The sequence below is a fragment of the Microchirus variegatus genome (genome assembly GCF_963457635.1).
Source record: "Microchirus variegatus genome assembly, chromosome: 10".
Lineage (NCBI taxonomy): Eukaryota > Metazoa > Chordata > Actinopteri > Pleuronectiformes > Soleidae > Microchirus > Microchirus variegatus.
The window spans coordinates 2696802-2712243 of record NC_139811.1 but is presented as its reverse complement, the minus strand read 5'-3'; the positions used below and the strand labels follow the sequence as shown (position 1 = coordinate 2712243).

General features: G+C 37.2%; 2 protein-coding genes across 2 annotated transcripts; both read right to left on the bottom strand.

Moving 5' to 3' along the window:
- Positions 1-1975: 1975 nt before the first annotated feature.
- nucb1 (nucleobindin 1) lies at positions 1976-7970 on the bottom strand. Its single transcript, XM_083897030.1, has 14 exons — positions 7903-7970; positions 6782-6859; positions 6572-6692; positions 6367-6474; positions 6125-6257; positions 5511-5614; positions 4510-4695; positions 4321-4411; positions 4177-4235; positions 4007-4099; positions 3787-3876; positions 2916-3086; positions 2622-2733; positions 1976-2294 (listed from the first exon to the last, which is right to left on the bottom strand). Exons 3-14 carry the CDS (start codon positions 6686-6688, stop codon positions 2209-2211), a joined length of 1350 nt encoding a protein of 449 aa, XP_083753156.1. The 5' UTR covers positions 6689-6692; positions 6782-6859; positions 7903-7970; the 3' UTR covers positions 1976-2208.
- Positions 7971-8818: 848 nt separating this feature from the next.
- On the bottom strand, positions 8819-13034 carry ccndx (cyclin Dx; the record flags this gene model as incomplete). The annotated part of the gene is made up of 4 exons (XM_083896478.1): positions 8819-8989; positions 9679-10089; positions 12471-12686; positions 12771-13034. The coding sequence occupies 4 exons, from the start codon at positions 13032-13034 to the stop codon at positions 8819-8821; spliced, it is 1062 nt and encodes a 353-aa protein (XP_083752604.1).
- Between the last annotated feature and the right edge of the window lie 2408 nt (positions 13035-15442).

The window sequence follows — 15442 nt, the reverse complement described above, 5'->3', positions numbered from 1 at the left end:
AATATCGTGATAATATATCGTTAGTTAACTATCGTGATAATATATCGTTAGGTAAATATTGCGATTATATAGCATTAGTTAAATATCGTGATTATATATCGTTAGTTAAATATCGTGATAATATATCGTTAGTTAAATATCGTGATAATATATCGTTAGTTAAATATTGCGATTATATAGCATTAGTTAAATATCGTGATTATATATCGTTAGTTAAATATCGTGATAATATATTGTTAGTTAAATATTGTGATTATATATCATTAGTTAAATATCGTGATAATATATCGTTAGTTAAATATCGTGATAAAAAATTGTTAGTTAAATATCGTGATAATATATCGTTAGATAAATACTGTGATTATATAGCATTAGTTAAATATCATAATATACCGTTAATTAAATATCGTGATAAAAAATCGTTAGTTAAATATTGTGATAATATATCGTTAAATATCGTGATAATATATAAAATTATCTCTCTGCTTATATTAACAGAACTAATAATTAAATAAATAAATAAATGTGTCCTCTCCTGCGTCTTCACGCTCTGAACGTCTTTATCGTCCGCGATGACAGCGCTGACGGACAGGAAGCAGCTGCGTGGACACCAGGAGAGGCGGCGCCCCGCGGGGTCACGGGAGGTCAGCGGGTCAGAGGAATGCTGATAGGAATGCGGCCGGGGGAGCGTCCTGTTCTGTCAGCGTCTCCCCGGGGAGCCATGACAGCGGAGGCCGACCCCCCCCCACCCCCCATTCAGATTTATCTATGGTGTCAAACTCGCCACTTTCAGTTTAAGGGAATCGCCAGAGACACTAAGATACGATATTTAAGCCACGATACGATATCACAATGTTTAAATCACGATATTATCACAGTATTAAAATCACAATATTTAAATCACAATAAAATATTATCACAATATTTAAATCACAATACGATATCACGATATTTAAGTCACGATACGATAAATTATCACGATATTTAACAAAGAATATATTATCACGATATTTAACTTACGATATGATCACGATATTTGTCACAATATTATCATGATATTTAAGTCACGATACGATATATCATGATATTTAAGTCACGATACGATATCTTATCACAATATTTAACTAACGATATATAATCACGATATTTAACTAACGATATATAATCACGATATTTATCACAATACAATATATTATCACAATATTTAAGTCACGATACGATATATTATCACGATATTTAACTAATGATATATTATCAATATATTTAACGAATTATATATTATCACAATATTTAACTAACGATATATTATCACAATACAATATATTATCACAATATTTAAGTCACGATACGATATATTATCACGATATTTAACTAACGATATATTATCAATATATTTAACAAATTATATATCATCACAATATTTAACTAACGATATACAATCACGATATTTAACTAGCGATATGATCAGGATATTTGTCTCAATGCAATATTATCACGATATTTAAGTCAAGATACATTATCACGATATTTAACTAATAATATATTATCAATCTATTTAACGAATGATACATTATCACGATATTTAACTAACAATATATTATCACAATATTTAAGTCACAATACGATATCATCACAATATAAAAATTCTATGATAAAAAATTTGACACGTGGTATCTCAAAAGTGATATATCAGTCCATTTTAAAATTCCACTTATTTTGAAATATCGCAAAATATCATCATGATTAATATCGCCATGTAATTCATAATCATTTTTATTAACTTATTTTAATCGCCCACACCGACTGAAAAGTCAACATTCTTTCCCAAAACAGTATTTTTCACTTGATCGCCCCCTACTGACCAGACTAAATATTGTACGTATTTATGTGGCCAACGTACGTATCTGTAAAACAGGTCAAAGGTTAAGTGTAGATGCAGATAATAACACGCGTGTGTGTGGGAAGTGAAGACGTTTTAAATAAAGACTTTATTTTTCTTTAAAGTTGCGTTTGAATATTTCAACACTGAGCGGAAAAAACAAAACCCGACACGGGATTAACACGATTTCTGAGGAACACGATAAAAACAACTTCGTCGACCACAGACATGAACCGACGATACGACGACAACGATCGAGTGTGTGTGTGTGTGTGTGTCAGTGCAAATCAGAGTGAGTGTGTGTGTGTGTGTGTGTGTGTGTGTGTGTGTTAAGGCTGTGCAGGCAGGTTCTGTGGAGGCTCGGCAAGTAGATTATTCTGGACTACAGCCTCGTGATCATCTGTGCCTTTTGTTTCTGTGGACGACAAGAAAAAAGAAGAGGAGGAGAAACAGAAAAGAAGGAGAATAAAAGGGAGGGAAGAAGGAATAGAATAAGAAGGAGGAGAAGAGGGTATAAAAGAAGGAGAAGAGGAAAATAAGGAATAGAACAGGGAGAAGAAAAAGACAAAAAAGGAGAAGAAGGGATAGAAAAGAGGGAATAGAAGGAGATGAAAATTGAAACAAAGGGATAGAGGATGAAGAATAAATAGAAATAAAGAGCAGAAGAAGAAGAATGTTCACTGTCACAGATTAACTGCACACCGAACACAGTTTTAATTCCTCCAGTTTTCTTTGTTTCTACCTTTCTCTTCAGGCGCCTTTGGTTGTAACTGCAGTTCTCCGTTAGGACCAGCAGGGGGCAGCGCGTCTGCAACCTGCTGCTCCTTCTGTCTCTGAGACATCTCTAATACTGCCTGAAAGAAAATGAAATAAAATAAATTAATAGCAAGTTTAAAAAAAGAAAGAAAGAAAAAAAAGGACAAGGTGCGTTTCATTTATCAAAAGGTTAAAAGAGGGAAAAACAGAGCCGGGACCAGGACTCGCGAAAAAAACGTGGATCTGAGCAGGGTCAGGTGTTGAGGTGAGGCTCAGTTACCTGCTGGTACTCCCTCTTCTGGGCCTCCAGCGCTTTGCCTCTCTCGTTCAGCAGCTCCTGCTCCTGATGCAGAGTCTCCGCCCTCTTCCTTAGCTCCTCCTCTTTGTCCCTGAGCTCCACCTCAAAGCGCTGAAGCTCCTCCTCCGTGTACGCCGGCTTAGCGTCCAGAGTCTGGAGAAGAAGAAGAACAAAAATATGCACGTGTATGTATACATACAGTATATATACATACATACATACATATATACACATACATATATATATATACAAACATAGATATATATATATACATACATACATACATACATATATACACATATATATATATACATACATACACATACATATATACACATATATATACATACACATATATATACAGTATATATACATACATATATATACATACATACACATATATATATACATGCATACATACAGTATATATACATACATATATACATACATAAATACATATATACACATACATATATAAATACATACACACACATACATAATTACATACATGTATATATACATACATACATATATATATACATACATACATACATATATACATATATATACATACACACACATATATTTATATATATATATATACACAAACATATACATATATATACTTTTATACACATACATACACATATATATATATACACATACATATAAATATATATATATATATACACATACATACACATATATATATATACACATACATACACATACACATATATATATATACACACATACATACACATATATATATATATATATATATACACATACATACACACACACATATATATATATTGATATAAATAAATAAGACAGATTGACTGGTCGTTACCTCCCACTCTTTAGGATTATTGAACTCTCGCTTCTCTGTGGATTTGAGGAACTCCTCCAGACTCACGAGTCGGTCCTTGTTTGTGTCCACCTTCAAAAACACAGACGTGAAGACGCTGTCGTCAGTTCAAAGGTCAGTTTGAACGTTTGTACCAAGTTTTGATGGAGACATTGACGGAGACTTTGGAGCCGGGAGATGAAACACAGTGATGAAGACTCACGTTGGTCATGATGTGCTCCCTCATCCTCAGCCTCTCCTCCTCCATCTCCATCATGTCGTCCTCCTCGTTCTTCGGGTCGTAGACTTTCTCCAGCTGGAGGAGGTGGGAGATGAAGAGATGTTTAATCGACTTTTTCAAAACTCTTACTCCCTTAAAGGCGAGCTTTTTACCTCCTTGGTGAAGAGAGCCTCCAACTCCTGCTCGTCCAACAGCCCGTCTTCATTGGTGTCTGAAACAGGGAGAAGTGTGATAAATACGTTTTTATCGACCTCCAATGAGGTGAAACAGACGTCGAGTTCAGAGTTGTGAGCCACCGTGCAGTTTGAAGAAGGTCTTAGGGTTGAACTCCTGTGGATCCAGTCCGTCCGTCTCCTCCCAAACTTCCCTGAGCTGAGCGACGCTTCCCTGAACACAACACACAGAGAGAGCAGGAAACACGGGGGTTTAAATCACGCGTTTCCTCCAAACAACAAAACACGGAACATTTCCCCCTTGTGGCTCACCGGAGCGTTGACTTTGGGATGCTGCCGGTGTTTCTCCTTCAGCTCCTGCATCCTCTTCTCCTCCTTCTCCCTCTTCTCCTGGTCCAGACCCTTCAGGTACTCCCTCCTCTCGTGCTCCTTCAGCATCTCGTAGCGCTTGAACTCCTCGTGCCGCTCGGCGTCGTAGTTCTCCAGGTCCTTTGTGGCCTGGACACAGAGGCAGTTTAACGCTGCGTTTTTCCTTTGTTTTTGGTGATTGTAAAACATAAATGTGAGAAGACGACATATATCTTTGAGTTATTGTTATTTTTGTGACAATATCTCATGTGGTTAATGCTCAGTCATGTTTAAATATCTATGACAACCAAGACGGCAACAATTGACCAATTTTATAAATAATCAAAACAAGTTTTCTGACTTTTTGGCTTCTTAAATAATGAATATAGTGAATATTTTCAGGTTTCTTTGCTCCACGTAACAAAGAAATCATTGAAATTGGATCATTTTATTTTTATGGACCAAAAATAATCTATTAATCGGTGAAATAATCCACAGATTAATCGATTGTGAAAATAATCATGAGTCGCAACAAATAAAACTGTCATCTTAATTCATTCCTGTCAGAAAAAAAACTGATATTTCATATATTGGGGTCAGTGAATGCATCATTTCCCCCAATTTCCATTAAAGTGTAGTTGTATGAAGTATTGACACAACCTTTTGAGACAAAAGAAAAGAAAAGTGGTGATTTAAGCTTGCAGGAACACAGGAGCTGCTGGTGCTCTGCTGCCTCGTGTGGTCACTTTGTGTCACTTAACCGACTCCGAACGAACAAATTCAAACACTGAAGTCACAAAACGTCACACCTGAACTCAGTGTGTGACGCAGTGGCTCGACAACGTCCACGTCCTGCGATGTAAAATCGCTGATTTTTCTCTATGGACGTTGGTGCGGGAGAGTGAGCGGTGAATAAACGTCAGTTTTCCGAGCAGAAATGACATGAAATAAGTGCGGGCTCTCACCGTGGAGATGAGCAGCTCCAGGTCTTTGGCCTCAAACGTGTTTTGATTGTGTGAATCCAGATGTTCGAACTGCCTGAGCAGGGAGGCGTGGTCCATCTGCTGTCCTGCACGGTGGTAAACAACAACAATAACACATCAGTGACTAAACAACACACTGGACAACCCACAAACAAGCTGTACGCACGAGGAAAAAAAGATTTACCGAGTAAATAAAGCAAAGGGTATTGACTTGAAACACTAAATATCATAAATTCTGTTTAAATTAGGGCTGAAACAATGAATCAACTACTTTGATGATGGATGAATCGGTTTACGTGTTCTTATTTTAATAATTAAAACCAGTTTATCCAATTTTCCAGGTTTTTATATGTAAATATTTTCTGCTTTCTTTGCTCCAACTCCCACATAAAATCATTAAAACTGAATAATTTTGGGTTTATTTTGGACAAAACAAGACATTTGAGCGTTATCCCCAACCTTAACACTAACCAATTAATGCCTAAACCTTATCTTAACCTATCCATAGCCTACAATTGACCCTAAAACCAAAGTCTTAACCCTCAAAAAGTCCTTTAAAGGTAGGTTTTAAATCACACATACACACACACACTCACTCTGTGTGTTGGTGCTGTCCATTTTGGCCTTCAGCAGCATCCTGAGACGAGACACCTCCTGACGCTTCAGCTCGTCCAGGCGGGTCCTGACGTGGTGACTGACCAGGTCCAGCTCTTTACTGAGACGCCCGTTCTGATGGACAACAACACACACACACACACACACGTTAACACACACACAGATACACACAGGCGTGGAAAACAGCTCACGTGTTAACAAAGAAAGACCCCGACATAAACACCTTAATGTCTTCAGTGTTGGCCGTCTGCAGCTTCTCTCTGAAGTGAGGGTCCGTCTCCAGAACCTCGATCACCTCCCTCAGGTACCGGTCGTAGTACAGCCCGGTGTCCTGCAACACAGAGTGTGTGTGTGTGTGTGTGTGTGTTATATAATCTAATCTCATCACGCGTGGGTGAAAAAGAAAGACACAAAAAAGCACAAATTACCCCGTTCTCCTCCTGTTCTTCCTCTTTGACTTCCTGGTTTCCTGCATTGCGCTCGATGGGCACCGACCACACACCGGCCGAGATGGAGAGAAACAGCAGCAGCAGCGGCAGCCTCATCCTCCTTCGCAATAAATTGTTCAATTATTCACAGATGAATGGTCAACTATTTTGATCACGATAATCTGAGAGGGACTCAAAAGTCAAACCGACCTGGGGGCCAGTGAACTTCTAGTCTGGTCAGGAGGGGGCGAAGGGTGGAAAACGACCAACAGCACAGACTAAAATGATCTGTGTGGTGATTAGAAATGAAATTAAAAAATATTTTAGAATGACATTGGAGACCATTTCAAAATAAAAGTGATGAATAGTTCACGACAAATTAAGCAGCTTTAGGATTTCTTTAATAATTAAAACTAGTTTTCTGATTTTGCAGCTTCTTAAATGTCATTATTTTCCAAATGACAAAGAAATTAATAATCTGACAGATTAATCGATTATGATAATACATTTTTTTGGTCGCAGTTGGAGATGACACCTTCACTTCCCCAAAACACGTCAATATAACATAATAATATCATGTATAAAGGCATAAACATGAAACTAAAACACTTATGAATATGTTTGAGTCTCATGTTTATAACCTTACACGTGATATAATTCACTAAATACCCTTATTCACATAATAATATCATCTACAAGGGGATAAACATGAGACAAAAATGCATTCATAACGCTACATAATAGTAGCTATTAACAGTGCGTTAGCTTGAGTCAACGACATTTAGCATTAATACTACGAGTGGCTGGTGAATAAACGACAGGCCGAATTCACAATGTGACCTTAAAGATTCATATACGCTGGAAAAGTCATGACTTTTTGAGTAAATATTTAAACTCCGAGGTAAAAACGTGTAAAAATATCGCATTTTCTTAATGCGGTTTCGTTTGCTAACTAGCTCACGGAACCAAAACACGAACAGGGAGATGTTGTGATGATGTGACAACAACAGTTTCACAACAAAAACACACACATTTGTGTGTCTGCAATCACCCGCGACATCTGCGTGGAAACTAACGTGGGATTTCAACAACATTTAAAGCACTCCTTCGTTCTAAAAGAGTGTTATTTTTTAGCAGCGATGTAACGGCTAATAGTAGCCGTTGGCTCTTGCGGGGGGAAAAACCTATCCGGACCGTTCCTCCTGTGTCCTGTTTTCTCTTATATTTTTACACTTTCCTTGAAATATTAGTCGAAATTCCGTTGAAATATAAATCCATAAAATGAAACGTGTCACTGCAGAGAAATGTCTTTGAATATAAACACGTCTTACCGCAAACGTTTCGCTTTCAACTCCTGATCAAAATTTGCTGCAATCTCGAATGTGTACTTGCGTCGCAGAATGTTGACGTCATGACGCAGCGAGGCGCTGTGCTGCTTTCAAGGACAGTAGGAAAATACTACTATTTTTTAATAAAAACGGACGTAAACGGAATGCTAACTAATTATTACACCCATTTACTTATTTTACGAGTAAAATGATACATCTTATATATTTTTCAAAACTTTCTGAAAACTACGATTCAAAGTACGCAACAAAAAAAAGCCTATAACGAATGACACACAATTTCCTGAATAGCACATGAAGGCATCACCAAATGATAGCTAGCTAGATAGCTAAATAAATGAATAAATAGCCAAATAAATAGATAAAAGCAACACATTAGAAATAAAATAAAAAGCATACCACATGTGTTTGTTATGTACAAAACATTTTAATTGTTTGAAAAATATATTTGCTGTATATTAAATTCAGTACAAAAACAAAAACGCACAGTCATGGCATGTTGAAATAAATTAGCATTGAAACCGTCACAAAAGAAAAATCACACAATTGCACATAGTAATAATAATAATAATAATAATAATAAAAATAAATTAAATATAATATAAATATTATGCATTAAAAAGACAAATGGCATCTAATCCTAGAATAAAAATAGAATAGAATAACAAATAGATAATAATAATAATAAAAATATGGCACATGGAAAACACGCAGTTGAGGAATAAATAAAGTTGAAATAAATAAATAAAAACACTCAATAATAATAATAATAATAATAATAACAATAATAATTTTAAAACATGTCAAACCACGGCTGAGCATTTTTGAGGTAATTTTTTTTCAATTTATATCAGTTTGACTGATGAGCGTGAAGCTTTTTGATTGGTTCACACGTCGAGGTTCAGAAATCAACGTCTCTCATGTCTGTGGGCGTCCCGGCGCGCTCGTCCTCCACGTCCTCGTCCTCGTCCTTGTCCGCGCCGCGTCTCTGCTGGACGCCGCCGCCGCCGCCACCGTTCAGCCGCTGCCTGAGGCCGCGTTCGATCATGTCGCTGTAGCACTGCAGGACGAGCTGAGGAGGGGACACGTGACGGGGTTTTAATTAAAGGTGCATTATGTAATAATTATAAAGCAACTGGCCGTAAAATCCTCCTAATCTGTCACAGAGACTCAGGAATAATGTTCATGTAACAAACTGAACTCACCAACAACAACAACAGCTAAAATATTTGCATTAAAAAATATATATTTTACAGACCGCAAATTGTGTGGCGCCACCTACCGCTGTCTACCAATCATTGCAGCAACCACGGGTTGCCAGAGCTACAACGGCGGAGAAAACGAAACCTAAAAGACTTCGGTATTTTGAATTTGAGTGCAGTAACCGTTTTTGGCCACCGTCTTACATATGGCGCCTTTAAATCCCAGAACGATGACTTTTATCTCACATTTGTTATTATTATTATTATTTATTATTATTATATTATTTCTTCTCTTTAATATCGTTGACTTGATCTTTTCCAAATCTCAGAAATGGTGACTTTTTAATCTTGTAATCTCATTTTCATACAGAGTCTCTGAAAGATTCAGACTCATGATTTTAGATTAATTAATGAATTAATGAATAAATGAATAAATGAATAAATGAATAAATGAATAAATGAATAAATGAATTAATGAATTAATGAATTAATGAATTAATTCATTAATTAGTTAATTAATGAATTAATGAACTCATTCATTCATTCAGCGTGTCCTCACCGGGTCAGTGTGACACAGCTCTGCCAGTCGGTCCCTGAGCAGAGCCAGCTGAGCGGGGCCCCCGAGGCCCCTGGGGCCCCCGAGGCCCCTGTGGCCCCCGCTGCTGACGCCCCTGCTGCTGAGGCCCCCGAGCGCACAGTTGAGCGACGCCGCGGCGACCAGAGAGGGCGGAGCTCCCAGGAAGCGAGAGTCGCACACACACATGGCAGCCAGAGTGTCGCTGTGTCTCCTCAGGGTGGACAGAAGCTCCGCCCCCTCCTCCTCGTCTTCCTCCTCCTCCTCCTCCTCCTCTTCGTCTCCTCCTCTTCCTCTCTGCTGCTCCACGGACGACAGGAAGTGAGGGAGGAAGTCCTGAGGCGTCACCGCCGCCGTGTCCCACCTGAGCGTGGCGAGGACGACGCGCTCCATCTCCTGAAGGAAGACGGGAAAAAACGTTGTTTCTTTAATCTCAAAAATACGACTTGAGTTTGACTTTTTGTTTCATAAATTGTGACTTTTTCCTTAATCTCTAATTTTAATTTTGACTCTTTGATCTCACGCTGTGTCTTTGTTTCTCATCTTTATCACTTTTATTATCTCATAATTATTCCCTCATGTCTCACACTGGCAACTTTGTACCTCACAATATTGCCAATTTAACTTAAATCTCCAAATTTGACTTAACATTTAGCTCAAGATTCGAGATTTAATCTGTAATAATGAGTTTTTATCTTACAACACTGACTTTTTATCTCATTTTCTCTTTTTCAAATCTCACAATTGTCACTTTTTATCATTTTATGTTGACATTTTATCAGACAATTTTCAAAAATCTCTTAAATGTTGACTTTTAGTCTGTAATTGTTTGTCCTTTAATCTCATCGTTCAGTTTTCATTTCACAAGTCAGACTTTTTAATCTCTGTGTTGTTTTTTCAAATCTCAGAATTGTGACATTATATTTTGAAAGTTTCCTCTCGCAATTTTCACCTTTTTAAACCGAGACAAATCTCTTAAATTGTGAATTTATATATAATTTATATACTATATTATATATAATCCTGCCCTTTTATCTCATAGTTAAGAGTTCTTACTTCACAATTGACTTTTATTTCTCTACTCGTCCCTTTTTTGTCTCATAACTACGACTTTTATCTCACAATTATCACTTTTTATCTCATATTTCACATCTAATCTATTAAAATCTCTTAAATTTGACTTTTTTGTCTATAATCGTGTCCTTTAATCCCAATTTATACACAATTATGACTTTAAATGTCACAATTTGGAGTTTCTATCACTAGTTATGATTCTTATCTTTAGACTTAACTTTGAATTAACTTTTATCAACATTTTTGACTTTTTATTTCACACTTTCTTTCCTTCTATTTCACAATTATGATTTTTTCCCCCTTAATTTTGACTCTTTAATCTCATGCTGTGTCTTTGTTTCTCATCTTTATCACTTATTATCTCATAATTATTTTGTTATATCTCATAAGCGTGAGTTGGGTTGTCTTGAGATTTTATTTTGAAAGTTTCGCTTTGAAAAATCTCTTAACTGTTGACATTTGATGTCTTAATTTTGACTTTTTGTCTCTGAATATGTCATTTTATCGCAAAGTTACGAGTTTTTATTTTACAATCATGACTTTTCTTTCTCTACTCGTCCCTTTTTATGAATTTATCTCACAATTATCACTTTTTGACTTTTATATTTTACATCTAATCTTTTTTAAATCTCTTAAATGTTGATGTTTAATGTCTTGAATTTGACTTTTTGTCAATAATCGTGTCCTTTAATCCCAAAGTTACGAGTTTTAATCTCAAAATATTGACTTTTTTGAGTTTCTATCACTAGTTATGACTCTTATCTCGCAGTTATTAACTTTAGACTTAACTTTAACTTTTATCAACATTTTTTACTTTTTATTTCACAATTGTGACTTTTTGCTTAATCTCTAATGATATCATTTTAATTTTGACTCTTTAATCTCATGCTGTTTCTTCTAATCTCATCTTCATCACTTATTTTCTCATAATTATTCCCTTGTATCTCATAATCGCGAGTCGTGTTGTCTTGGGATTTTATTTTGAAAGTTTCATCCTTGACAAATCTCTTAAATGTTGACATTTGATGTCTTGAATTTGACTTTTTATCAATAATCGTGTCCTTTAATCCAAAATTATGAGTTTGTAATTCACAATTATGACTTTTAATCTCAAAATGTTGACTTTTTTGAGTTTCTATCACTAGTTATGACCCTTATCTGGCCAACTTTAGGCTTAACTTTAACTTTTATCAACATTTTTGACTTTTTATTTCACAATTGTGACTTTTTGCTTAATCTCTAATGATATAACTTTTATTTTGACTCTTTAATCTCATGCTGTTTCTTCTAATCTCATCTTTATCACTTATTATCTCATAATTATTCCCTTGTATCTCATAATCGCAAGTTGTGTTGTCTTGGGATTTTATTTTGAAAGTTTCATCCTTGACAAATCTCTTAAATGTTGACATTTGATGTCTTAATTCTGACTTTTTGTCCTTTTATCGCAAAGTTACGGGTTTTTACTTACACAATTACGACTTTTAATCTGAAAATATTGACATTTCCTCCCGCTTTTCTGTCCCTTAAATCTTACGTACAGGTGCTTTAACGTCTCCACGTGAAGATTACGCAGCATAAAAACGAGTAAAACTTAAAATCCGGGTCAAACTCAGGTGAGTGACGTTGTTCAGAGACAGTGAAGACGTCCGCATGTCCAGCCTGAGGTCACCTGAGGTCATGTGTGAGGTCATGTGACTCACCCTCAGGGTGGACGGCGCGAAGTCGTACTCGGCGGCGGCGCACAGCGCGTCGGCGCTGACGTTGTCGCACTCGGCCAGTTTGGACGCGATGAGGACGCAGCCGGCGACGAGACAGTACGGGGACACGGGCAGGGACAGCGAGGCGGACAGATATCTGTCCATCAGCGAGACGGACAGCGGGAAGACGGCCTCGTCGCAGCCGCACTCGCAGCAAACCTGCGGAGAGACAACACACGTTAGCGTCGTTCGCGAACAAGACGCGGACGGGGTTCCGGACGGATTCGGACGGCGTTGTCATACCTCCAGCGCCCACTTGGCGAGCTCCTCCCTGCGGCGCGGCTCGCTCTGGACGAGGGCGACGTAGAGCGGCGACGGCGCGTACCGCCGCTCCACGCGGAGCAGCGTCTGGACGACGCGCTGCCCGGACACCGTGGGGTCCCAGGCCGCCCGGAGCGGGCGGGACGCCCCGAGGACGCCGCCCCGGCGCGCACGGCCCTGCTCGCGGCTCTGCTCGTCCTCCGCCTCCTCGCACCACAGCGACACGGCCACGCCTCCTCCGTCCATGACGAGTCAGATGTTCCAAAATGTGTCCGCGGTTTCGACGTCCTGCTGTGGAGACGAGACTCTGAGACTGTGTCCCCGCTCGAGTGTCCCCACCCTGGGTTTTATACCCGGAGAGAGGGGGCGTGGCTCAGGGAGAGAGGGGGCGTGGCTCAGAGAGAGGGGGCGGGGACCTCGAGAGGGACGACGTAAAATAACAACAGGGACGACAACAATGAGGTCGGTGCAACAACAGGTGGGGACGGGGGGACGGGGGGGGGAGGGGAGGGGGGAGAGGACAAGAGAGGGAGCGGCCCTGGGGGGGGCAGAGAGGGGGGCGGGGGGGGCAACAGCTTGTGTTCGACAGTGAAAGAGAGAGAGGTCACATCCAGACTGTGACAATGAAGACGATGGTGTTTGTTTACGTGTGTGTGTGTGTGTGTGTGTGTGATTTGAAGATGTTTAAATTAGGACTTAAAAAAAAAAAGCAGACTTTTTTAGTGCTTAAATCACATTTTTATTTCATAATTTTGACTTTGATTTGAATAAATCTGACATTTTTGGATTATTTTTGGCTCATAATTTTGAAACTTTTCTTCAATTGTTGCTGACTTTATTTAATGTTAATTCTCACAATTTTCCAGTTTTTATTTTTATTTTTTAAATCTCAGAAATCTCTTTAATTTCATCACGTTGACTTGTGTCATCATTTCGAAAGTTAAGCCTCAGATTTAAACTTTTTTTTAAATCAAATTATTTTATTATTCATCTTATTTTTATCATTTAAACTATTTAATTTGACATGTTTTTGATTTTAATTGTTTGTTTTTTTTAGCTCAGATTTTTGACACATTTTGTCATTTTGAAACTTTTTCACATTATTTAATTTTTTTACACAATGATTTTAATGTTTCCAGATTTTATTTTTTTATAATCTCATAATCTCAAAATTCCGAAATTTTACTTTTTAATAAAAAACATTTTTTATTTTCAGGCTTTATCTCTATTGTATATCATAATTACATATTTTCATAATTTTCTTCATTTTGAAACTTCAATCAATTTAGAAAAAAATCTGATTATTTAATTTTTCATCTCATAATCTCAGCATTTTTAGCTCATAATTTTGAAAACTTCATAATAGTTTGGCAATGCACTATTTTATTTCATAAATCAATTCTCCATTCTTTGAGTTTTCCCACTTTTTAATCTCATTATTATGACTTTTTAATCTCATTATTATGACTTTTTAATCTCATTATTATGACTTTTTAATCTCATTATAATGACTTTTTAATCTCATTATTATGAGATTATAGAAATGTGACGTTGACTCAACAATAAGTTTGTTTTGAAAGATTAAAACTCAGGAAGTTTATGAATAAAGTCATTTTTTTGGATGTAAACAGTCAAATTAGCTGCATGAAGCTCAAATTTATGTTTTTCTCTCTTTTCATTGTCAAAGCAACATGTGTCACGTCAGCCTCGTGTCAATCTGCTGCTGGTGTTTAAAGGGACATGAAGACGGGACATGAAGGGGAGGACGAGCAGCCAGAGGGGAGGGAGGACAGGGGAGGACACGGGGGGGGGGGGTATAGGGGAGGACGAGGGCAGGGCCGCGTATGTGCAGCAGACAGTGGAGCAGCAGCAGCTCAATGACACGTTTTGTCTCTCTTTACAAATCAGTGTCAGACAACAGAGGCCGTCCTTCTGCTGCTGCACACACACACACACACACACACACGCGCACGCACGCACGCACACACACGCGCACGCACGCACGCACACACCGAAAAAGTCATAATATGACATAAATACTGTAAAATTGTGAGAATAAACATTTAAACTCTGCTTTTATGAGACAAACAGTTGAAATGATGAGATAAAGTTTCAAAATAAAGTTTCAAAATGGCCAAAATGATCAGCTGAAAATATAAAATGTATAAATAGTCACATGAAAAGTTGAAAAACTCCAAATCAAAGTCAAAATTATGAAAAAAAAAGTGATTTAAGCGCTTAAAATGTACACTTATTACTATCTTCAAAGCTTTTTTCTTCAAACACACACTTGAAGACACACTTTTAACACACACTTTTCACACACACACGAAAAAAGTCACAATAATGAGATAAAAACGAGAAAATTGTGGGAATTATAACTAAATTATAAACTCTGCATTTATGAGACAAACAGTTTCAGGCGAAATAATGTGATACATTTTCAAAATAAAGTTTCAAAAATATGAAATGTTCGATTGAAAATTTGAAAAACTCGAAAATGATGAAATAAAAATTTTTAATATTATGAGACAAACTCAAAATTATGGGATAAAGAGTTGAAAAACACAAAAAAAGTCAAATTTTTTAAATAAAAATATGATTTAAGCTCTAAAAATGTATATTTCTGTATAAAAAGTCATAATTTAAACATC

Excerpts from the sequence above, each read along its gene's own strand:
- nucb1 (XM_083897030.1), bottom strand. The coding sequence starts at position 6,688 with ATGAGGCTGCCGCTGCTGCTGCTGTTTCTCTCCATCTCGGCCGGTGTG. Across the intron at positions 6,475-6,571 it reads AAGAACAGGAGGAGAACGGG|GACACCGGGCTGTACTACGA; the intron begins GTAATTTGTGCT and ends TCTGTGTTGCAG. Across the intron at positions 3,877-4,006 it reads GGGAGCACATCATGACCAAC|GTGGACACAAACAAGGACCG; the intron begins GTGAGTCTTCAT and ends GTGTTTTTGAAG.